At 41.1% G+C, this 25416-nt stretch overlaps 1 protein-coding gene across 5 annotated transcripts in view; it reads right to left on the bottom strand.

Moving 5' to 3' along the window:
- trdmt1 (tRNA aspartic acid methyltransferase 1) overlaps positions 1-25416 on the bottom strand; it is a 110446-nt gene that overhangs the window by 12657 nt on the left and 72373 nt on the right. For 3 of the 5 annotated variants that reach the window (XR_013576154.1, XM_078538408.1, XM_078538406.1), the window contains exons 3-7: positions 21790-21866; positions 15777-15851; positions 14839-14904; positions 10491-10560; positions 820-903 (exon numbers count right to left, since the gene is read on the bottom strand). Coding sequence is in view for 3 of the 5 variants with exons in the window: in XM_078538408.1 (XP_078394534.1) it covers positions 820-903; positions 10491-10560; positions 14839-14904; positions 15777-15851; positions 21790-21866 (372 nt within the window). In the remaining 2 variants the exon portion in view is untranslated. The remainder of the gene's footprint in view (positions 1-819; positions 904-10490; positions 10561-14838; positions 14905-15776; positions 15852-21789; positions 21867-25416) is intronic. The other 2 variants (XR_013576155.1, XM_078538407.1) reach the window with 1 other exon arrangement.

Below are 25416 nucleotides of genomic sequence, written 5' to 3'. Positions count from 1 at the left end.
TTTGCATATGCAGTTCATCCAACAAATAAGCAGACCATCACATTTATACTAGATGATCAAATATTCTTCATGTTTGGCTGTTGCATAGGATTAGGGTGTACGAAAGCACCATTGAAATTGGTGATGCCATTAAACTACACTCAAGTTTTGAAGAATTTTTATTCCCGATAGAATAATCAGACTCCCAACAAATGGCAGTAATGCTCAGTCAATTAAATTATTCAAAATGATAGATAAATACCTGCTTGGAGATTATATAGATAGCCTACACTGAGATGATCACCAAATTCTCAGGGTATAAAAGTTTACAGCACAGAAAGGTGTATTTTATCCCATCATATAATTGCTACCTCTTCAATAAAATGACTGGAAATTAAAATTCTGGAATAGAGTGCAGTGGCATAATTGTATTGTCACTGGACTAGCTTTCCAGAGACCCAGCATTAACCTCTAGGAACCTGGGTTCAAATCCCACCACAGGAGATGGTGAAATTTGAATTCAATAAAAATCTGGAATTAAAAGTCTAATGATGACCATGAAATCATTGCTGGTCGTTGTAAAAACCTATCTGGTTCAAAGGAAGGAAATCTGCCATCCTTACCTGGTCTGGCCTACATGTGACTCTAGACCTAGAGCAATGTGGTTGACTCTTAAAAATGCCTTCTGAATGAGGGCAATTAGGGATGGGCAATAAATGCTGACCTAGGTAGCGATGCTCACATCCCTGAATGGATAATAAAAAAAAATAATAATTTGGGAATGGGATAAACTTGATGTCCTTTAACATACGCTCATGATACAACCAAATTAAAACCTACCTGATGATATATTTGAAAGCAGAAAGTATCAGGTTGGAGTTTCGCAAGGAGAAAATATCGCAGCCTTGAGTTTGGTATGCCCAACTAATGTACAAATATTTGTTAGCATCATCAAAATTCAAAAGGAAGTAGGAATCAAGTACATTATGATTAAAAAAACAAAATCAAATGTTAAGAAATATACACTGATGGCTTGCATATTAGCAGTGGGTAACTAGCAACTAGGGAATATCTTTGAACAGAGTCTATCAGTTATTAACAATGCCATAAAAATTTTTAAAACTTTCAAATCATCTTGATAGAATTGAATAGATTAAAATGAGTCACATTCATATTTTGCCCTCCTTCCCTATCTGTAATTTTTCCTATCCTCCAAGATTCATTTTTGGCTATGATTCCCCATGGGTTTTGGTAGTCCTTTGGCACCTTATCCAAAAGGCTATTCTTCCCATTGTTACAGACAGGAGGAGGTCAGTTCAACCAGCACAATTTTCCTCTTACCACCTGTCCCTCAACACAAGGTGTCTTGGATTAAAAGCAAAGAACTGCGGATGCTGGAAATCCAAAACAAAAACACCTGGAAAAACTCAGCAGGTCTGGCAGCATCAACGGAGAAGAGCACAGTTGATGTTTCGAGTCCTCATGACCCTTCAACTTGGATTAGTTTGTTTTTCAAGAATAAGCAGTGGCACATTTTTCCAACCCCTCGGTTTTTGTGTGATCCAATTTTACTAATAATCCTACAGCAAATTCCAGTTAGGATTAACTTAGCAGGTTAGTTCATTATACACATTCAAAAGGAGCATTCTCAATTTCCCACTCTGCACTTACACAATAAAGGGAGGGCTAGAAGAAAGGCGGTTTATAATATACAGAAAAAACTCAATATTGGTTCACATGAGTTCCAGAGTCCCAAAGTCACAGTCTAATCAGGAATTCTTTCACTTGGGCGTTTCAAATTCGGCTAGTGGAGACCAGTTGTAAGATCGCTTTTCAGGTGGTATTGATGTCGCAAGGCGAAGTAGGCATGCAGAGATTGCATCAGTTCTGTAGGCAATGATACAAAATCTTCCAGTAGAGTCAGGATAGATGGGCTGGTGGTCTAAACTGGACATAGCTTGCTCTTGTGTGGCCTGCCAGTTGGATGTTAAACAGCAGGCTAGCTGCACAGCTCAAAAAGGTAATATTAAACTGCTCAAAAGACTGGAGTCTTGGGTCATGTGACCTTCCTTCTCCACAGTGACTTCAACAAAGGCTGTTTATCCAGCACCTAGGATTAGGCTTTGTTTTCAGGACCTATAATGTCTCAGTCATTATGGGTTGAAAGATGGTGCCATTCATGTTGAGGGTCGAGTGCTTGGGAAGCCATTGTCTCAACAGACCCACGGAATCCGCTAGCAAGGTTGGCTTATAAAATGCAAATGGCATTCCTGTAGCTCCTTTTGAAGTTGGTCTGTACTGTCCCAGGTGGTATGTTAGAAGCTCCCTTGGCATAATGAGGTGTGACATTCTTGAAACTGAGAAGAGAATTCTTTTGTTTTGGAGACCGCTGGGGCTAATTTCCAGACAGAGGGTCAACCATCTTAATTGTCTTTGTTCAGCAGAAAAGTCCAGTTTAAAATTAGGAAATAGTAATAAGGATAAAGTTTATTTGGATTGGGTTTTCTGTTCCATGTCGGAGGAACCCAATACCATGTTAGTCACAACAGTAAATGTTAGCAGATTTTTTGGTTGAGTACAAAACCTGTTTTCACCAGCACTTCCCGTCACAGAGAACTGGATAGCAATGAGGGGCAGGGCTTTTCCTCACCATAATCTAGGTATAATTTTTATAAATTATTTCACAGGATGTGGGCTTCGCTGACTGGGCCAGTATTTATTGCCCATTCCTAGGTGCCCTTGAGAAGGTGATGGTGAGCTGCTGATTGTAGCACCTCTACTGTCACCTTGTCTGATATCAGCTAACTCACTCCCAAATGGGGCTCAGATTTGGGGCGTTCTTGCTCTGTAAGGCACAGTATCACAGTGGGTAGAAGATTTACCAAATAAGACACAGGAGAGCACTATTCATTGTTAAACAACAACAAATTTGTAGTTATATCATTTGTTGTGCAATTTAAATAGTCTCATTGGTTCTTTTTGTTTGCCCAAAGGAGGTCACTTAATTTCATTTAGATGGATAGAAAGACAGGCTCCAGTTCATCAGGAGGCACGGTCACATACTAATTCTGCTGCAGATTACTCAGATGTTGTCCTGCTTGCTAGCGATCCCTGACTGACATACACCAAAATCCTAGGTATACTAGCCAACCTACCAATGAACTAGTGTACAATGGCTCAGAGCAAGGAGGGGTCCAGCTTCTACTAGTATCAAACCTTTGTGTAGAGCATGGAAACTATTCTATTACATAAAACGAATAGCCCCAAGCGCAACAGTGGCGCCCACCATTGCCATGGAATCTCAGATGGCTGCCATCTGGCTAAGGTGTCAGCATTGACAGAGGATTCCACGTCATTTCAAGGTGAAAATCTGCTTGGTTGGGCTCCACAATCTTCTGAAATGTCCAAAGTGGAAGCTCAGTGCCTTTTACCTCCCAAGGTGTAGCCCCGGTGGTGGTAAAGGCTGATCCCTTAGTATTGTGAAGTTGCACAGTGTCGCCAGCGAAGGTTGTCCCTTGATTCGAGGATAACGTCTACTCAGGGTCAGGAGTTTCTTTCATGGGTCTTCATGTGACTGAACAGGCCCAATCCTCAACCCACAGATCTTTAGGTTGTTATGGACTGTGATGGAAGGAGTGCGCAGTTAATTCTAGCCCCACTTCTCCACAGGTCAGAACAATAGCTTAAATATTTAATTCACCCACAAAACTGGCCTATTGTTACCTTTTGATACGGTTATTCCTAGCATAAAAAGACCCTAACCAGGCTTCTTTCAGTAAACACAAAAAATATTAATTTATTATAAAACAAACAACTTTTTAAAACAAGTTAATAAACAGGTTAACATAAAAGTTGTAGCTTAGAGGTGTAATGATTTTCCCTTTTCAAAAAAAAGATACTTGAACCCCCATACACACACACAAACACAAGACAGGACAAAATAAACACAGTCCCTTGCAGAGGCTGGAGTATGGGAATGTTTCTTTTAAAAGGATAAAATTCGAAGAGATGTTAATCTAACAGAATTCTGGTCACAATAGGTCTGGAAGTTCCTACAGGTGGATTTTTTGGTAAAACTGTCCTTGATGACTCTTACTTATCACAACTTTGCAGACATTCAAAAAACAGATGAGTTATCCTGATGAGACGTTTCTGAGGAAAATTTAAAACAAAGGTGGGGCAGAGAGAGAAGAGTCTTTTTCTTGCAGCTTGCTTCTCAGGCACACCCACATTCACTCACTCTCTGACTGAGAGTCTTAAAGACTAAGGTGTTCACAGGATACTTCTCTTGAGCCAGGTTTTTTTAACCAATCAGCAAGAGTCTTTAGCCTGGCAACAGCAGTTCTTTGTTAACTTAGATTTACCAAGTATCTCCTCCCTCTCCAGATGTTCCCTGCCAGACATCCATCTTGACCCATGGTTTCTTGAGGAATGGCATAGTCACAGCCCCAAATTAATATTGCAAACTTTTAAAAATAACTCAGGAGGAGGAATGTCCACAATTCAACATCCTTCAAATTTCTAAAAATGGGTTCCTCACAGGATACATGAAGCAGGATGTCCTATGAGGTAGTGCAGGATTTGTTCCTTTATTTCCTTCCCTGCCACAGCTCTGCCTTATCATTAAGGCATTCTGACTCAAAGCATGATGCAGCTTAATGGACAAGTTGTTGCCATTTTGAACGATTGGTAGCAAGCTCCTCCCAGTCATTAATGTCAATGAAGCTGCACTTCAGGAAGAGCTTCGGAGTTTCTTACAAGTGTTTTCTTTGTCCTTCCCTGGAAAGTTGTCTATTTGAGAGCTGAGAAAACAGGATCCGGCAGGGGTAATGCTTTTGTGCCAACCGGGCACAATGTTCAGTCCATAAAAGCTGATTTTTCAGGAGTTTTGCCTGAATGCTCATGGAGCTGGCTTCAAAAAAGACGACAGCATTTGGTCAATAGTCCACCCATTGAATCCAGAAGATCTGGTGGAGCATTGCTGATGTAATTTCTCCAGTGCTCTTATGTATCACTAATACACAGTCCATGACTCACTGCAGTACAGGAGTGTGTTAACGACAACTGCTCTTTAGACTAGGATTTTTGTTGACTTGTGGTGGTCTTTGTTGTCAAACACTCCCAGCCATATTTTGAAGAAGGTGCAGCTGATCCAGTGTTGGATCTCCATGTCAATAGTGGCTTTTTGAGGAGGTGGCTGCCCAAGTGTGCGGAGTATTTGGCTGACCAGGTGTGGGCTGATGTGAGATTTTGTTTTGGCCACATTCAAGAACAGCCAAATTTCTTGCATGCAGAATCAAAGAGATCAAAAGTGGTTTGCAAATCTGGTGCAGAGTAGGCAACAACACTGCAGTCGTCAGCAACCTGTTGATCATGCATGTCTATGGTGGTCAGTTTAGTTTTGGCATGGAAGCAACTGAGATTAAAGAGTTTTCCATCTAAGCAGTAGTTAATACTAACTCAAGACGGCAGTTGATATTTGATGAGGTGAATAGCCACTGTCAGGTAGCTTGTAAATAGCATGGGGCTATCTCACAGCCTTGCTTGACTCTAGTCCAGATTTGAAGGCATCTATTTCAGATCTCCCGCTGAAGACAGTTGCAGTCATATCATCATGAAGCAATTGCAAAATTGTGATGAACTTTCTTGGACATCCAAATCTTTGGAGCTCAATCCACACAGCCTCATGATTGACTGAATCAAATGCTTTGGCCAAGTTGATGAATACAATGGAGGGTTCTAGGCGTTGTTCTCGACATTGTTCTTAGATTTGTCTGGCAACAAACACCATTTCAGAGACTCCTCTGGAAGGTCTAAAGCCACACAGAGTCTTTGTGAGGATTTTGCCTCAGCCACAGGAAGTAAGTGATTCAGGGGAATGTGTGTCAGGGTTTTCCCTGCTATGGACAAGAGGGAAATACCTTGATAATCTCCATAGCATGATTCATCTCTGTTCTCGAAGATGGTTACAATTGTCACATTCCTGAAGTCGGTGGAGGGGTGGGGGGAGTTCTTATTCCTCCCAAATCATAGCATGAGTGCAAGCAGCCTTGATGTGAGCAAAAACCCACCAGCTTTGAAGACCTCATCTGGAATACCATTAAAGCCGTAGGCTTTGTTGTTTTTCATTCGTTTGTAGCTCTCTCATCGATGATGGCTCACCCATGGATTCTACTACTGGGTAGCAGCTGCCACTTTAGACTCACAATTGAGCAGTTGCTGAAAATGTTCTTTCCAGCGGTCTGAGATGACATTGTCATACTTAAGAAGCACCATCCTTTGAGCAAAAGGAATTTTGTCCATTTGACCTTGGTCTATAGATGACTATAGGTGGCTTCAAAGAAATTTTGCATATCATGACTGTCGGCATATTTTTGGATCTCTTCAGCTTTCTCTTCCCACCACATGTTCCTTACCTTCTGATATTTCTTTGGGCTGTTGGAATGCTGCCTTCTTGAATTTCGACCTTGGTTTGTCCTACCAGACAAGGAAGGCTGCTCGTTTGTTCTAGGTCACATATTTCTGCATTGTTTTCATCAAACCAGCCATGGTGACAACGATGCTCAAACCTAATGGTCTGGGCACAGGAGTTGATACAGCTGACTTTATTTGATCCCATTGTTCTGGAATTGAGTTGGATATATTGGGATGTTCCAGTTTGGTCATGAGCTTTACCTGGAATTCCTGTCCATGTTTTGGCTTTTGAGCTGAGACATTGATCTTCTTCCTCTTGGACTTTTGGGCCTTGCAGTGTCTTGGTGCTGGGTGGGTGTTCGTCACCAATTGAACAAGTTGATAATCTGTCTAGCAAGCATCAATCGCCCGCGTGGATCGAGTGATACAGGCATCACTTAGATCTTTGACCTAAACAATGACATAATCCAGAAGATGCCAATTCTTTGATCTAGGATGCCTTCATGTGGTTTTGTATTTGTCCTCCTAGCAAAAGAGCATGTTTGGTATAATGAGGCCATGCTGAGCACACTCTTTCAGCAGGAGAATGCCACTTGCATTGGCTTGTCCCACTTTGCTTTTCCCACCCAGACATAGCCAACCCTGGCATTAAAGTCCCTCAGAAGGATGATCTTTTCTTCCTTTGGGATGGCAGTGAGGACTTCATCAAGGTCAGAATAGAACTTTTCCTTAATACCTTCATTAGAGTCAAGAGTTGGGGCATAAGTGCTGATGACGGTGGCATATTGGTTACGACTGAGCTGTAGGTGAAGTGTCATGAGTCTTTCAGTTATACAATTGAGAGTTCTGGCAGTGCATCCAAGATCCTATTCTGGTTGTTAAAACCATCTTCGCAGACACAAGGGCTGCTGTCAGTCTTTCCTTTTCAGTAGAAGGTGTATCCCCCTGCTTGTTCCTTCAGTTGCTTTTCCCAAGGAAGGCTGGTCTCACTGAGGGTAGCAATGTCAATTTGGAGTCTTGATAGCTGACGTGATATGATCGCAGTTCTCCTTGCGGGCACTCTTCAGGTTTTCCAAGAGTGTCCTAACATTCCAAGTTGCAAAATTTAAAGTTTTCTTTCTTTGACCAAAAAGACGCTGATCCTGCAGGATGTGGCTCCCCAGCCAGGAGAAAATGGGACAGCTTATTTTAGGGCACCTTTTCCAGCCCCCTCCACATTTGGGGTGAGCAGAGGGTATCCTGAAGAGGACTGTTCAGACACAGGTACTGCTGTCCAAAGATACCTCTGTCGCTATACAAGTGTCCAACGACTATTATGCATCTGTTGCCTGTGTGCAGTCTTGACTAGGGACTGCCAGGTTCACAGCCCTGTCCCGATCATCAATTATTCACCAGCACAGGATTTAGCAATGGACTCTGGTAGAAGCCTGAATGTGACTTTGTTTAATGTGGGGACCCTGGGGCTCTGTCATTGTCCACATGATCTTGACAGGTTGCTGGTCAGATTTCAGTGGTGTATCAAGCTACGCTGACCAGGACCACCTTGCCGCTGCAGCCTTCTCCCACCTTTGCAGCCGGTGTGACACAATCTTCCTTCACCTGTTGTACCCTTAAGGGCTTTTTGGACTGCACCACCACCCCCCCAGCCACCTTGGGTGGCCCTACCAGGAATGAGAAGCTCCAGATGGCATCACTCAAGGGATCACCAGAGCACACAAGCCTCTCCACCACATCAAGGTGGTGATCCATGGGCGGAGTTACATGCAGGCTTTTACCACAGTCCAATTGCGAAGTCCTGTAGTGATGGAGAAAAGCTCCTACAAGTTGTGCAGCATTCAGCACAACAACAAAGCTGGAAACTTGGTTAGGGATCTACTGCAAATCTTTTGCTGAATAGCCCAGCAGCAGAAGCTGTGTCCAGGTTGCTGACAGGAGTCACGAGCCATGAAGGCGAAACCAGCCTGTGACTTAATGGTCTGGTTGAAATAGAGGAAGTAGAGAGTGTGTAGCAGGATGAATGAAACATGATTGCTGCCAGGAAACAAGGTGCACATCGGCATGATATGCTGCCTGTAATCAAAAACAACATGGACGTTAAGGGAATACAATCCCTTTCTACTGAGAAAGATCCCAGGAGCATTGTGTGGAATATGAAAGGTAATGTAGGTGAAGGCAATGGAACCTTAGATTCTGGGGAAGCTTACAGCGTGAGCAAAGCCCCATGCTCTCTAATATGGCTTTGCTCTGTCTACTGAAAAAGTGTTCCTCCTGGTGTACAGAGCTTCATGGCCTCCCTATGGTGCACAGCTAACTGGGAGATGTTTTTGTCACTTGCTGCAGCTTGGAAGGAGTCCACTGTAAAAAAGTAAGGGCCAAGAGGCCTTGACATCCACAGGCTGTCCATTCTCAAGTTTGAAGCACCAGTTATGGCTGCAGCAGGCCACATAGACTGGTGGCATTAAAACAGCAAGTGCAGGAAATAATTAGCATGTCAGGCAGCATCTGTGAAGGGAAAAACAGCATTAAAGTATCACATTAATGGCCAACCCACTGATTATTTCCAGCATTTTCTGTTTTTATTTCAGATTTACAGCAACTGCAGTATTTTGCTTTTATAATAAACTGGTGACAGCAGACACTTCATATATTGCTCCTTGGTGAAGGTGACGGATGAGAAATGCTCCCTGAAGACCCCTTGTGGAAATGACCTCCCATATGATGCCTCCTCCCTCTTCTCCAAGCTGTTTATGCTTTCTCCTGGCTTCTTATTTGCTCCCCTTATCTTGCATGCACAATGGTAGATTGACCAGGCCATCCATGATTGCATTAAAATGATTTTCAAGACAGTCCAGCAATAGCAAATGATCAGCAGAAGTTAGAATTCAGTTGTGGAATGCAGAAAATAGTCACAAAGGCAAAACAGCAACAAATCTGCATGGTTTGGATGAGCCCATCAAATACTTTTACAGCAGAACCCTTGCTGTCTGCTAGCAGCGTGATTTTTTGGGCAAGTTTATCACATGGTAGTCAGGTGCTGGGCTCAGATCAATTTCACAAAATGGTCCTACAACAAGTATAGGTCCCTATTTAAATATTATGAATATTTTCAATACTTTCAGCACATGCCTTGAAACCTACAGAGGGGACCCAATCCAATATGGCAGACAGTACACTTCCAGCACAGAATTATTATGAGCATGCCATATTGGACACTTAGAAATCCATTTTATGCCTATAAAATGAGTGAAGCTCAATTAGACAGCTAGGCCATAGAATTTTAAGTGGCACGTCTTTTTCAACAATATGAAAGAGTCAAGTTGGGCCTCTGCCATCAATTATTCTCTTATCAAAAACAATAGTAATGATGTCAGCAAGAAACATGTCAGTAAGCCAGGATGTCTCAATATTTTCTCACGTTGTTGGAACTTATACTGAGAGAATAGCTGTAAATATTTTATCAAGCTATTAATCCAAATTGGTCAAATAATTTTGTTATAAAATTTTTGAACACTGGAGGACTATTACTACACCTGAAGTTGCCTCAGGTTAAAATGGGTTAATTCATTAAAAAATACTGATCACAAAAAGTGATCTCCTTGTACATTTATATAATTTACTATAATTACAGGATAAATGTTTAGACAGAGCATTCCAATGTCTCAGTGGATAAATTCATCACAACATACATGATATTGCAGATCAGGAAGGTGTTAAATTTAAATAGGGCAAATACAAGGTCATTACAACTGAGGAGCCCATGATCTGAAATTGGACTGTGTGTGGCTGCACAATTTCCCAACCATTTACACAATCAGGATCCACATGCCCAAATTTCTGATATACACTCCCAAAGGACCAGGTGCCTCAGGGAAGTAAAAAGTGCATGTGGAAAAACAAGCATTTCTATAAATCAAATTTAACAAAACAACCGAACTGATCTGCCAGTTCAACAACTTCTCTTTTGCTGAAATTAAAATTTCATCTTTCAAAATAAAATATAAAGCATTCTTTTAACCATTGAAATTAACAAGAAAAAGAGTAGGGACAAGAAAAAATAAGGATCAAATCTCATCTATTAAAGTGGCTTGTCTACATACCAAAGTTGGTGATAGTAGGAATGCCTGGTAAGTGTATCTGCAGCTCTCCAGTGTTTGTATCAATTTATCTCTGTTTAAAAACACATTTAACATACTGATTTTATCATATGTTTTGTAAATTTCAACTATAGTTAAATGCGTAAAATACAGTTTCTCAGAACCAATCTAACTTCAACTCCTGTATCTTTAATACAACCACATGAAATTAATTATAGTTGAAACAACTAGGCTTACAACTCCACAAGTAATCACAAGTAATCACTCAGCTATAGAATAGTTATAAATTATTTGAGTTTTTAATGGCTTAAGAGTTTCTAAATGAAAAGGGGGATGGGAGAGAAATCACATTTGTCAGACTACTATTATCATCAGATTTAGAAAAAAGGTGATGAAATGCTTTGTGTATTCTTTACTTTAATCCACTCTGGCACTAATGTTGCAATAACTGGACAATCATTTTAGCTTGCTCAGAGTCTACATTCGAACCTAGCACTTTCCCTTTCTTAAGATGATACATTTATTTTCAGCACTAGTATCAAATACACTGCTGTATTAAGAACAGTCTGGCCACAGGGGGGGTCAGAATGGGTCACTGTGATTTCTATTTAATTTTTAGTCTGCAGCACTCAGAGCAAATTATGAAAACCAACTGCTGACATTAACCAGCAGCAAAATACAGACTGAAAACGAGGGGAGTAAGGAATAAAAAAAATCGTGGCAGGAAATTGCCAAAGCTGATAAAAAGAAATCAGCACCAACTATGAAATGTCCAAGTTTTAAAGTAAAGAAAAAAACTGAAGAGAAGTAATTGACTATTACAAAAATTGCATAACTACCACAGCCAAATTCAGCAACTACTGAGAAAGTAACCAACAGTCATAAAAGATACTGAAGAATTAAAATGTTCCATATGGGAAACAACATGTAAATTATATGTTACTAGGAAGGGGAACCAGAGCTGAGGTTTTATCTCAAAGAGAGAGATGAGTCAACAGAACTCTGGGAGTGGGACAGGGATGGAAATCACACTAACTGAATTGCAAAAATTTAAAGGAACTGTGGATTTTTTTTTAAATGACATGAATTCCTTTTTTCTTAAGTGCAGGATTGGCAAATGAGGAATTGGGCTATCGTTGTGCTATTTTTATTTTGGTTCTGCAGCAAGCATTCTCATTGAGCTACACACAGAGATCTTGTACTGAGGTTAGACTACCTAATCTGAAAAAATACTGCAAATGTATTTTAGCAACATATAAACTTTGATGCCATACCAGATGCGGTAGATTTGCAGCCAGAAAGTCTGTTTTTTTCCAAATGAAAACACAGGCACGCTATTGTAACATTCCATTTTATACTGATTATATTTCCTGACAACTTTTATAATCTACACGTAATTCACCAGAACAACAGAGGGATGTTAAACTGAATTCTGTGCGTGTGCTTCAGTGAAAACAAAAATATATCTCTCCTCCAGCCACTCCTAACAGTCAGTTGCTCCTGTTACACAATAGTTACTGTATTCCCAAAAGTAGTACAGTGATGGCTTATTGTACAATATTTAAAAAGAGATGCATAAAGTGCTCTCATTCGATCCAGGCAATGACCATCTCCAACAAGAGAGAATCTAACCATTGCCCCTTGAAATTCCATTATGAAATGGCATTACTATCGCTGAATCCCCCACTATCAATATCCTGGGGGGTTGCCATTGATCAGAAACTGAACTGGACTAGCCAAAAAAAATACTCTGGCTATAAGAGCAGGTCGGAGGTAGGAAACCTGCAGCGAGTAACTCACCTCCTGACTCCCCAAAGCCTGTCCACCATCTACAAGGCACAAGTCAGGGATGTGATGGAACACTCCCCACTGGGCTGGATGAGTGCAGCTCCAACAACACTCAAGGAGCTTGACACCATCCAGGACAAAGCAGCCCGCTTGATTGGCACCACATCCACAAACATTCACTCCCTACACCACCGACGTACAGTAGCAGCAGTGTACCATCTACAAGATGCACTTCAGAAACTCACCAAGGCTCCTTCGACAGCACCTTCCAAACTCACTGTCACTACCGTCTAGGTAGAAGGGCAGCAGATACATGGGAACACCACCACCTAGAAGTTCCCCTCCAAGCCACTCACCATCCTGACTTGGAAATATATCGCCATTCCTTCACTGTCGCTGGAACAAAATCCTGGAACTCCCTCCCAAACAGCACTGTGAGTGTACATATAGCACATGGACTGCAGCGGTTCAAGAAGGCAGCTCACCCTCACCTTCTCAGGGGCGGGCAATAAAAGCTGGCCTAGCCAGCGAAGCCCACATCCCTTGAATGAATAATAAAAAAAAAAATTGAACACCTTTGAAATCAGTTTGGAGATGATACCTAGAAAGTTTCTTCTGTTCTAATGTAGTCAGTCCTGTTTTTCATCATCTGTGTCAGGACAGGAAATTATACCATAAGCTTATAATTATATTAATAAATAGTCGAACCCCCAAAGTAAGGGAAGTCAAGCCCAAAAGCAGTTTTAAGCTAAAATCAAGTTATATTGCTGGGAATCAGTAAATATCAGGATCAATGTTGGATTGGAGGAGAAAAAAGGAAGGACGAAGAGGCGGATGGAGAGTGAGGAAGGAAATAGAGAAACGAGCCGTGAGGCCGAGGAAAAGGCAAGAGGATGAAAGGAACAGAGGAGGAGAGGTGGACTGGGATACAGAACGACAAAAGAGAGAAACAAAGGGCTGGGGAAAAAAGGAAGTGAGGAGGATGGATGGGGATTTACAAGAAAGAATAGAAAAGGAAAGGAAGCCTTTTCATTGGGTTGAGGGGAGAAGGTGCAATAGGCTGGACTACCTAATGCTTACATGAGTTTGGCACAGCAAAGTCCCTATGCACAGAGGGAGTACATAGCCTGCAAGCGTACTCAACTGGGGATAGGAAGGAATTAAGGTACAGGAAGGAAGGGAGTGAGATACAGGAAAACAGTTTGAGAATGAGTGGTTGTCTACTCTGTTTCATTCCACCCAACCATGGCTACACCTTTCTCCCCAGCATGTATATAGGGAAGGGGAACCAAAACTTCTCTTCCAAATGGCCATCAAAGATTCTCAGTGGGGGTGTGGGGAAGGGGGGTTTGGGGAAAAGGAGGTGTGCTGTGCACATTGGTTCCCGTCAATGGTGCCAAAATTCCACCAAGAAGCCTATCACTTCACCCATAGAAGTGACCCACCCTGCTGCATTTCTGTGCTTTATGCCAGGCTTATTTCATGTTGGCCAGGATGAAACCTGATGGCTTCCTGATAGGCTTTGGGGCTGAGGTGGGAGGGGGCTCCTTTTTGGCATTCTTTGGCCCATGAAGCAGACCTGTCATCAATGGCCTTCCCACGGCATCAGGGTCACCTGCCTTCAGTGTCTCTCCATCACCCCAGCCCACCACTGGGACCTGCCTGCCTGGTCTGAGCCCTCAGACCCCACTTACTTTACTTTGAGGGCACTTTGTCTATTAATTCGCCCTAATCCTCCAAGTGCAGCTCCAGCAGTGGCCATTGCTCTCGGTGGCGCTACTGAGGCTGCTGAGATGTCGGCCCTCTGATTCAGCCGGCAGATTTTGGGGCCACTTAATTAGTTGTCACTGGTAAAATGCAGCCTCAAGTCCTGGGTCCACCTCCCCACTGGCTTTCTACCCCAGTGGTGGGAGCCCTGCCATCTCTGAAAAGCCCCGGCCAACTATTCTAACTGCCACTTCCTAGTTTAGACTCTGCCTGCCTCAGGATTCATAAATCTGATTGGTTGAAGAGACATGTCATTGCTTGCCCTGTTCACAGAGGTTCCAGGTCCCTTGTAGAGATAGGGCACTGTACTGTTTTGATTTCTAATAATTGCAATTTCCAGTGCAAAAGCTCACAGAAAGTAAGTGGGAAAGTGTAAGCACAATGGACAGCGAGCGCCATTGATTCGGCACTGATCACAAAATCCTGGGCTATTGAAACATGCTTATTTTATCAGCAAGATACATCAAAACTGTCATTAACAAAGAATAGACAAGTTATCTTCTGAAAAGAATAATATAAATCACAGTTGTATTTGATCAATAAATACTTTAGATCATTAAACCACTGCAGTACATTATCCTGAAATATTCTTTTGATCACACCTCTAATTGGGAATCAAGAGCTCAATGAGCTGAATTAACAGGTAATTACAGGTAACCCGTAATATGATTTTAATCTAGAATACATCCTCAGAACAAAGGAGATGTAAGGTCAACATTGTACAAACTCTTCCCAGCATTTAATGGTACAAAAATGTTATGGTATGAAGTACGTGTTTCATAAAATGAATGCATACCTAGCAACAGATGTTTCAAATCCTTTGACGTTTTCTAGAAGAATATATTTAGGAGTTTTTGAAAGCCTGGGAACACCAAAACAAAAATGATATAATTTTTATTATTTTAATTTAGGTTTCACTTCCATACCATTAACACAAAAAAACATAAATTTTAGAACAAATTATGTTGTAAAGCTTAGCACAGTGGGTACTGACCATAGCATTTCTTCCGTACTATTATATATTGCCAAGAAATGGTAAAAATCTTAGATCTCTTCCAGCCTGTCAGGTGTATGACTCTTAGAAGTCCACGACCATGCTTAAGACTTTGTACAACAAACTAGTAAGAAATCAGGCCAAGTTTATGCTTATTTCACATTTGCTTCCTGTATGGCCTATTGGGGAGTGGTCTTTACAAACTGATTTCAATTAATGATAAAAACATTGATGATTTTGCTTGACACAGACTAAAACTTAAAATTACTAATAAAGTCATTAGATGTAAACACTTTTGCTTCTATCTTATCAATGTATTTCATTTTCAATATTATATTTACTAAACCAATTTTAACAATTTACCAACTCAACCAGCACTGCATTTAGCTGTGAATGTTGAACAGTTTTAGTTATGTGGAATTACTTATTGAAATAAAATACCTATTCAAAATTAGTCTTGAATTTTCATCTTAAACTGTGATGTGTTGAAGGGCAGAAATAAACTAATTATCAGGCTAGAAGATTGTAATTAAGCTTTGCCTGAGATTCGAATAGCCTGCCATCAACTCATTGAAATGTTAGCTATTCTTTTTATTTCACACGTTACCTGGCCTGCAGTGAATCTCTAGTATTTTTTGTTTTTATTTACAATATTTTTCCTTATGTCTTTCAAAATATTCGACTAGCTTACCATTGAATATCTATGCTTGATAATGTTTTAGAAAGTAATACGTTCAGACCTTGGAAGTATGTCAAGGATGTATAAAAAGCTCTTGGTCCTGGGATCCAACACATCTTTCTGTGAACCTACTCTGCTTAAAAAATAAACATGCAAAATTAGTTTGAAACAAAGATTTTCTTCTTTTCGAAACTGTTCCTAAACAGAAAAAAATGAGAGAATAAAATATAAGATACTTCTTTGTTTAAATAATTTGGTAAACAGAATAAAGAGTGAGGAGCTATTTGCTATCTAATTTATTCTGCTTACGAAGGTAATCTTTACTACGTACTACTAACAAGCATACTGTACCTTAAGAATTTAAAACAACTACAAACATGGCAAATCCGCCACAGCTCCATAAATGCTTCGAAGTATAATTCAAAAAGCTTCAAGTTGTCTCCAACAGTCATTTGAATACTTGTCCAAGTTACTTCAACACATCTACATGTTATGAGATTTATTTTCGCTTACATCAAAGACAATGACAGAAGCTGCCTGACTAATTTACGGTTGAAACCCTCCAAAATCAAACGAGGATTCCACAAATTGTGTGCTAGCAGAAAACAAGGTCCTCCTTCATATTGAGACAAAGGTTAGTTATAAAGCATTCTTTGATGTTCAAGTTTAGACAGTACTAGACTAGTACTGTGGTATTTACATTGTCTTTTGTCCAAAACACAATGTTAGCTAAAAAAAGATGCAAAAATATTGTTTCTGAAAAAATGTAGGATGCACATGGGAGTGTGAATTGTCAAAGGGGAGTGCAACAAAAAAGTTTCAGAACCTCTACTGTAGATAGTGCATACTGCAGCCAAAGTGCATCAGTAATGACATGGTTAGATATCGAGCCCTAGATTGCATTGAACTTTAAATGTTGATGCAGTAACTGTACCTATCCAGTCAAGTATTCCATCAGAATCACGGCTTGAGAGCCTTATAGATGGTGGAGAAACTATGTGTAGTAATGAGGTGAGCCACTTATGTGACTAGTGCAATTAACATACATACATACATACGAACATACGAATTAGGAGCAGGAGGAGGCCACTCAGTCCCTCAAGCCTGCTTCACCTCTGACTGTAACCGCAACTCCACATTCCCACCTGCCCCCGATAACTTTTCACCCCTTGCTTATTAATAATCTATCTAGCTCTTAAAAATACTCTGTGTTTATTATTCCCAAAGGTTACTGGTAAAACTTAGTGCTATGAGAGATTTTTATTATCAGGAAGGTAAAGTCCAAAGATATAGTGGAACAATGGGTATTTGCATTCAAAGGGGAAAATATATATAAAGGAGTGAAGGCTGTGTGTAAGGGAAGGTAGTCTAAGATTCAACAAGTTTGAAACACCTTCAGCCTGTATGTCCCAAACTGCTGCCTCCGGGGACCGAAGTTAAAAGAGCTCACTTTGAATTCGACTGTTCAGAGAATTGTTTACTTGCTGGGGTCTTTTAAAATCTATGTGTTTTACTGTTGCCTTAATGAAGGTGTAACTGGAATCAGATTAGCTAAGGGATTTAAAAGTTATTGTAGCAGTAATTTGTAGACATCTGTATTGCTGCTAACAATCTTTTCTTTTATTAATAAATGTTTAATTTAGTTTTATAAAAACCTCTTAAGACTCGATGGTCTGATTATTACTGAATTAAAAGCCCGCATCTCGAAACATACAGGTTAAAAATTAGTTGTGATAGTTGTTTCAAGTTTCCCTCTGGGATTTGAACAGCTCAGCATTTACCATCTGCTGTGTCATAACACTTAGTGCCATTCTCCTGCCTTTTCCCCTGCACATTATTTCTATTTGAATAATTAAACCCATAGCAGTGTATTCCAGACCCAAAATACTCCCTGTGTGAAAATGTTTTTTTTCTCACATTGCATTTGCTTCTTTTGTAAATCACTTTAAATCTGTGCCCTTTCGTTCTAAATCCTTTTACAAGCAGGCACTGTTTCTATCTACTCTGTCCAGCCCCCTCATGGTTTTGAACATCTCTATCAAATCTCCCCTTAGTCTTCTCTCCAAGGAGAACTGTTCCAACTTCTCCAATGTATCTTCATAACTGAAGTTTCCCATCCCTGGAACCATTTTTGTAAACTCTTCTGTACTCTCTCCAATGCATTCACATCCCTACTAACGTATGGCACCCAGAACTGTACACAATCCTACAGCTGAGGTCTAACTAGTGTCCTACACAAATTCACCATAACCTCCTTGCTCCTGTATTCTATGCCCCTATTAATAAAGCCCAGGATTCTGTATGCTTTATTAACTGCTCTCCACCTGACTTGCCACCTTTAATGATTTATGCACATATGCACCCAGATCCCTCTGTTCCTGCACATCTTTTAGAGTTGTACCCCTTATTTTGTATTGTCTCCCCATGTTCTTCCTACCAAAATGAAGCACCTCACACTTCTCTGCATTGAGCTTCATCTGCTACCTATCTGCCCACTCCACCAACTTGTCTATGTTCTTTTGAAGTTCTACACTGTCCTCCTCACAGTTTATAATGCTTCCAAGTTTTGTATCACCCGCAAACTTTGAAATTGTCCCCTGCACACCCTTCCCCTGAGATCTAGATCATTAAAATATATCAGGAAAAGCAAGGGTCTCAATACCAACCTCTGGGGCACTCCACTACAAACCTTCCGCCAGCCTGAAAAATATCCCTTAGCCATTACTCACTGTTTCCTATTACTCAGCCAACTTTGCATCCATGTTGCTACTGTGCCTTTTATTCCATAAGCAATAACTTTTCTCACAGGTCTGTTGTGCAACATTGTATCGAATGCCTTTTAGAAGTCCATGTACACCACATCAACAGTCTCATCAAACATTAACCTCATCAATCCTCTGTTACCTCTTCAAAAAAACTCCAGCAAGTTAGCGAAACATGATTTTACCTTAGGAAATCCAGACCAGCTCTTCCTAATCAATCCACATTTTTACATGTGGCTATTAATTCCATCCCAAATATTTGTTTCTAGAAGCTTCCCCACCACTGAAGTTAAACTGACTGGCCTGTAATTGCTGGGCTTATCCTTACAACCTTTTTTATCAACAAGGGCGTAACATTTGCAATTCTCCAGTCCTCTGGCACCGCCCGAGTCCAGGCAAGACTGAAAGATTATGGCCAGTGCTACTGCAATTTCCACTCTCACTTCCTTCAATATCCTTGGACGCATCTCATCCGCTCCCGGGGCCTTGTCAACTTTAAGTACTGACAGTCTATTCAACACTTCCTCCTTATCAATTTTGAACTCTAGTGACAGTTTCCTCCTCTGTCACCATGGCCTGGGTAGCAACTGCTTTCTTCGTAAAGACAGATGCAAATTTAACATCTCAGCCATGCCCCCGCCTCCATGGGCAGAATTTTACACTTCGCGGGTGGGCGCGTGCCCGATCCAAATAGACGTGAAATATGACAAACAGCAAGGGCCCCAACACTGAGTCCTGTGGAATACCACTGGAAACCGTTTTGCATTCCCAAAAACATCCATCGACCATTACCCTTTGTTTCCTGTCACTGAGTCAATTTTGGATCCAACCTGCCACCTTCCCTTGTATCCCATGAGATCTCACTTCCCTGACCAGCCTGCCATGTGGGACCTTTTCAAATACCTTACTAAAATCCATGTAGACAACATTCACTACCCTACCCACATCAATCCTCCTTGTTGCTTCCTCAAAAAATTCTATTAAGTTAGTAAGGCATGATCTTCCCCTAACAAAACCATGCTGACTATTCCTGATCAATCCGTGCCTTTCTAATTCACAGTTTATCCTATCTCTCAGGATTGTTTCCAATAATTTGCCCACCATCGCAGTCAGACTGACGGGCCTATAATTTTCTGGCCTTTCCCTCACACCCTTTTAAATAATGGTACAACGGTCGCAGACCTCCAATGCTCTGGGACCTCACCTGTATCTATTGAGGATTGGAAAATGATCCTCAGAGCATCTGCTATTTCCTCCCTGGCTTCCTTCAACTTACACTACAGGGACTGCAACGGTTCAAGTAGGCAGCTCACCACCACCTTCTCAAGGGCAATTAGGGATGGGCAATAAATGCTGGCCTAGCCAGCAATGGCCACAGCCACTAAATGAATTTTAAAAAAACTATACTCCATGCATTCACATACATGCAGGGTATCCCTGATTGAGACTTCATTACTTTCTCCCTTATTCCGACTCTGCTTATTAACTTACTATTCTTTATTCTAGTGCTATCTGTCTCTCCCAGTATTTTGAGCACCTTGGTATTATTCTCTAATATTCTTTCCTGGTTCCCACACCCCTGCCGAGTTAGTTTAAAGCCCCCCCAACGGCACTAGCAAAATGCCCCGCAAGGGACTCGGTCTTGGGTCTGTTCAGTTGCAACCCGTCCGGTATGTACATGTGCCATCTGCCCCAGAGCCAGTCCCAGGAATCATTAATGAACCTAACTGACACCCCAAAGCCAGCAGGCGAGTTTGCAGTGCTGGACCATTCCCATACCCCGCTAAATTGGGGGCAGGATTCTTGACATTCAGAATCAGAAACTCTCACCTGATTCTCTCAGCAAGCCACCACCCCCCCACCGCCATCATGCCCACTCCAGCAAACTCCATTTAATCCTGGCCTATCTTTAATACCTAATTATATTTCCCTTCACAAACATAAAGATTGGGCAGAATTTTGCCCTTGATGGGCGGGCGGGCCTGACTGGCTTGGTGGCGGGTGGGCGGGCAGCTGATCGCCGCGGCCGAAGTGGGCCCTGCAACCATTTTGAGCGGGTGGGCCAATTAAGGCCCGTCCAGCGGGCTGCCCGACGGGAAGCGCTATGCGCTTCCTGTGCGGGGGGCGGGGGGGGATTCCCCAACTGTCAAAGAGTGCACATCTCCCTGAGACTAAGTGCTGTCTCAGGGAGATCGGTGAAAGCTTTATAAACATCAAAAATAGAAAAATAAAAAAATTATTAACATGTCCTCCTCATGTGACAATGTCACACGAGATGGGACATGTTAATAAATATGACTAAAACTTCATTAAACTTTTTAAAAACAGACATGAAACCTCATCCTGCCAGTGGATGAGGTTTCATGTTTTTTCAGAAGCCCGCTGGGGCTCCTGGCCTGCCTGCCAACCTCAAGGTTGGACGGGCAGGGCCTTTAATTGGGTTAACTACCCTGTCAATGGACTCAATTGACCATTGACAGGTCGGTGGGCGGACAGCTGATTTCGCTGTGCCCCCGCCTTCCTGAATATTTAAATGGGGCGGGATGACGTCGGGGGAACCCCCAATGTCATCTCGCATCATTTTCGTGTCGGTGAGCAGGCCCCGCCCCCAGCTCACTGACAGAAAAATTCTGGCCATTGAGTTGTATGCTTCAAAAGGCAATATTAGTTGCAATATGGGCCAGCAATGTTCACTTTCATATTCATTTTGCATGGTAGGTTTGTTCTAAGAAATGTTCAGAGCAGGAAGCCAATTACTTGGCTCTTGTTTCTGTTGAGAAGTCATCAGTCTGAAACAGAAATGCTCTTTCTCTTTACACAGATGCTACTTGACCTGCTGAGTGTTTTCAACATTTTCTGTACTTGTTTAAACCAATACTTGTGTTTTAAAACTTTAGTTAGAAGCTTGGTAAAGATAAATGTACACAATGTCAGTGTTTGAAAGTACATTGTTTAGTGACCAGAGAGAAAAAAAGATTTGCATTTATATAGCATCTCATCACATCTTGGAAAACTTCCAAAGCATTTCAGTTGGCTAGATAGCTAGCATGTGGTTCAGAATAATGCCAACAGCCCAGGTTAAACTCCCGTTCCAGCTGAGATAGACTTGGGAACTGCCCCCTCACCCTGAATGTGAGAGCGGAAGGCAATGGCAAACCAGCACTGACAAAAACTGCCAAGAAGCTGGCATAGGATGAAGGATCAGCAGATAATGAGCGAAGGACCTGCCTTTCGGCAGAGCACACAAAAATAAAATTGATACAGAATTAACTGCTTTGAAATGCAGTCACTGTTGTTATACAAAATACCCACCTTGTGAATGGCTGACAAGGAGGACTCATTAGGATCACGTCAAAGTCCAATTTATTGAATTCATCCAATGTCATACCCTAAAATAAAAGAAATACTTCAATTAATTTTATAAAATTATATACTGCAATCGTAGACTCAACTCTTATTTTATATTTTTGGAGGGAGATGGTGCGGGAGCAAGCACATGAATGAGTGGTGTGTTCAAAGTTATTAACAATCCTTTGCAATACTCAAAGCATTATTAAACAGCTCAATATCTATACAGCCTTGGTTTGATTATGATTCAGGCTTGCACTGTAGGTTACATCTCAAAGAGTTATTTTATACCTTTAAATATTGATCTTTCCTAAAACTTCAGTACCTCTCAGTTTTTCCTTCCTTTCAAAGATTCAAGCATCATCTATTTTCCATTTCATTATTATTTATCTTCTCTCCTATCTTTTTAAAATTGACTCTTCATTTTCTAATATTGTGTCCCTGGAAACAAATGTGGATATCTATTTGGAACTGCAGAGATTCTGTTTGAGATATGTGCAAGTCATCTACAAACCAATACTGACCATATGTTCAGTTCCTATTTCGGTGTCATTTTTCATTATTATTTCAGCAATCTTTATAAATATGTTTCATTGGACTGAGTTTCTAGGGCTAAGCCAAGGACAAGATATGGACAAATTTGATCTTTTTTAATTCATTAATGTGATGTGGGCATCACTGGCTAGGCCAGCATTTGTTGCCCATCCCTATTTGCCCTTGGGAAGGTGGTGGTGAGCCACCTTCTTGAACCGCTGCAGTCCACGTGGTGTAGGTACACCCACAGTGCTGTTAGGGAGGGAGTTCCAGGATTTTGACCCAGCAACAGTGAAGGAGCAGCAATGTATTTCCAAGTCAGGATGATAAGTCGCTTGGAGGGGAGCTTTCAGGTGGTGGTGTTCTCATCTATCTGCTGCCCTTGTCCTTCTAAGTGGTAGCGGTTGTGGGTTTGTAAGGTGCTGCCTAAGGAGTCTTAGTGAGTTTCTGCAGTGCATCTTCTAGATGGTACACACTGCTGCCACTGTTAGTCGCAGCAAATGTTTGTGGAAGGGGTGCCAATCAAGCGGGCTGCTTTGTCCTGGATGGTGTCAAGCTTCTTGAGTGTTGTTGGAGCTGCACTCATCCAGGCAAGTGGAGAATATTCCATCACACTCCTGACTTGTGCCTTGTAGATGGTGGACAGCCTTTGTGAAGTCAGAAGGTGAGTAACTTTCTTCCTGAATCAGTTTGGAGGATTTCACCAGAAACAACTTTAACAAGACAAATCAAAGAAAGCACCGCTGACTCCAAAACTATTTTATTGCATTAAGGAATGATGGGATATTCCTTTACATAAATGGGTACATTTACAGTTCTGATTCTCAGAGTGTGAATATTTTTCTTTTTGTGGGTTATTTACTTTTACCATGTGTACCATCTGTGATTGGCATCAGTGCTAATGCAAAAAATCTGGCCAATTCTGACTTATGAAAAGCAAAAAAAATCCTGCAAGTACTAGAAATCAGCAACAAAAATAAAAAAAAACTAGATACACAGGTTGATTAGCAATTGTACTGAACAGATGAGAAAGGAATTATGGTATCCAGGAATAGAAGAAAGGTGGGTAAATGTGTTGAGATTTTTGTTTTAAGGTAGGGGAAAGGGAAAGAGAACCTGCTGACCCATTTTGTTTTTCTCATTTTGGAACTGGTGGATCCACCTTATTTGGCTAGTATTTTCTATCTCAATTTCAAACCTATTTTTCTTAGGCCTCTCGTTGGCTACTGTTCGCATATTCTTTGTTTCTTTAATGTATATTGGATAAAATGATCTGTTGATAACTCCAGTGATAATGGCTCTCTATATCTGTCTGTTAGTGGTATTTAATAAATTATATTGCCCACTTTTCTGAACCAATATGCCTTTCCATCTGTTATTTTCTGGTTCAGATGACGTGTATGCCCCTTGACCACCTTTGGGTACGTCTAGCTATATTCTGGATTTACAGATAACATCAGTCACACTTCCAAAGAGACACAACAGCATCGTGTGTGCAACAACCAGCTAATTCACTTCAGCTGTGCAAAGGAAAAGCTTAGAGGCAGATGTTGTTTTCCCTTCTTTTCGAGTGCTCCAGATCCCACCAACACAGTGAAAAGATTTCTCACCTGCCCCATATTGTTTTTCAGTGATTTTAAATCAATGACATCTCAGTTACCCACTCATCAGAGGGAATAGTTTGGCTCTATCAAAACCTCTCATCATCTTGAAAACCTCTATTAGGTCACTGCTTTGCTCTCCATCATATCTACATATTGATTGTCCTTCCATTGGACTTCCATTGGATTGACCCACGATTATGCTTGGCAAAGCCTGCAATGGTTTGCTGTTGCCTTCTGTAGTATGGCTGACCAGGAAATTCTCCCTCTCTTGCTGCCTGCCTTCAGGCATATTGGAAGGATTTAAAGGCTGAAAATCAACCTTTTTGGCCAACTTATGAACGTACATTCCGTGGTCTGAAGTGGGACTTGAACCCGGAGCTTCTATCCCAGAGGTAGGAATACTAGGTAGCTCCTGCTACATATTAATACTAGTTTCTAATTAACAGTTGAATCATACAAATCAAGAAAGCATTGATTTATTGGGCTATTAGGAAAGAAATCTCCCAGTTCTTCAAGCTGAGGCTTGCTTACAGTGTGAGGGCTGTTGGGCAGGGGCAAGTGTGGAAAAGGTCACAAACAAGGATTTGAACATGAAGATGAAAATATAAAAAATGGAGATGTTGGCAGGATGGGAAGCAATGTGGATCAATGAACACAGGTGTGATAGTTAAGCGGAATCAGATAAAGGTTTGGATGTGGTCAACAGAACTTAGCAACAACTGAGATTTATGGAGGATGGGACCCTAGCTAGGATGGCATTGAAATGGAATATTGCTGAAAAGGGGGACCACGTCACCGAAGCTTTTTGTCTTGCACTCGTCGGGACAAATGCAAGAATGCCAAATTTCAAAAGATTGCAACAATTTATGCTACAAGAGAAAAGGTGCTCATTGGTTGGCAAGTTGCTTTTGCACTATAAAAGCTGTTGTACCATTCTATCACATAAAACATATACTATATTTGACTTCCTTCTAAAACATATTCCTTTTAGATCACATTTTTGAAAATGCTAAAAGAGAGGCAAAGCCTCATTAACACCCTCCATACAGTTAATGTGCATAGTCCTGGCTCCTATCTTCAAATTCCTATTGGCAGGGAAATGGAAAAAAAAAGTCCAGAGAAATAGCATTAAAATTTACCATATTTGTTCCCAGACTTTAAGTTTCAAGTCTTATGACAATTTGGCTAATGTTTTCCATTTAAATTAAAGGTTTCCAAACCTTAGTAGTAACATTCTGCAAATGCATATTTTAGTGTGAACTGTTATTACTTCCATTACACAAACATTCTCATTTTAAGCAATGCTTCTGATTTAGTGGAAGAGGCTGCAAAATGTAAGGGGCCAGGGGTGGGGGCTAACCTCAAAGAAGACCTCACTGAGACATCTTTCTTGACATGCAAGTAATTAAATGTTGTTTAATGGACATTCCTAGCATCATGCTGCAGTGATGTC

This window comes from Cetorhinus maximus, chromosome 3 (assembly GCF_964194155.1).
Source record: "Cetorhinus maximus chromosome 3, sCetMax3.hap1.1, whole genome shotgun sequence".
Lineage (NCBI taxonomy): Eukaryota > Metazoa > Chordata > Chondrichthyes > Lamniformes > Cetorhinidae > Cetorhinus > Cetorhinus maximus.
The sequence above is the reverse complement of the archived record's forward strand: the minus strand, read 5'-3'. Positions and strand labels throughout refer to the sequence as shown.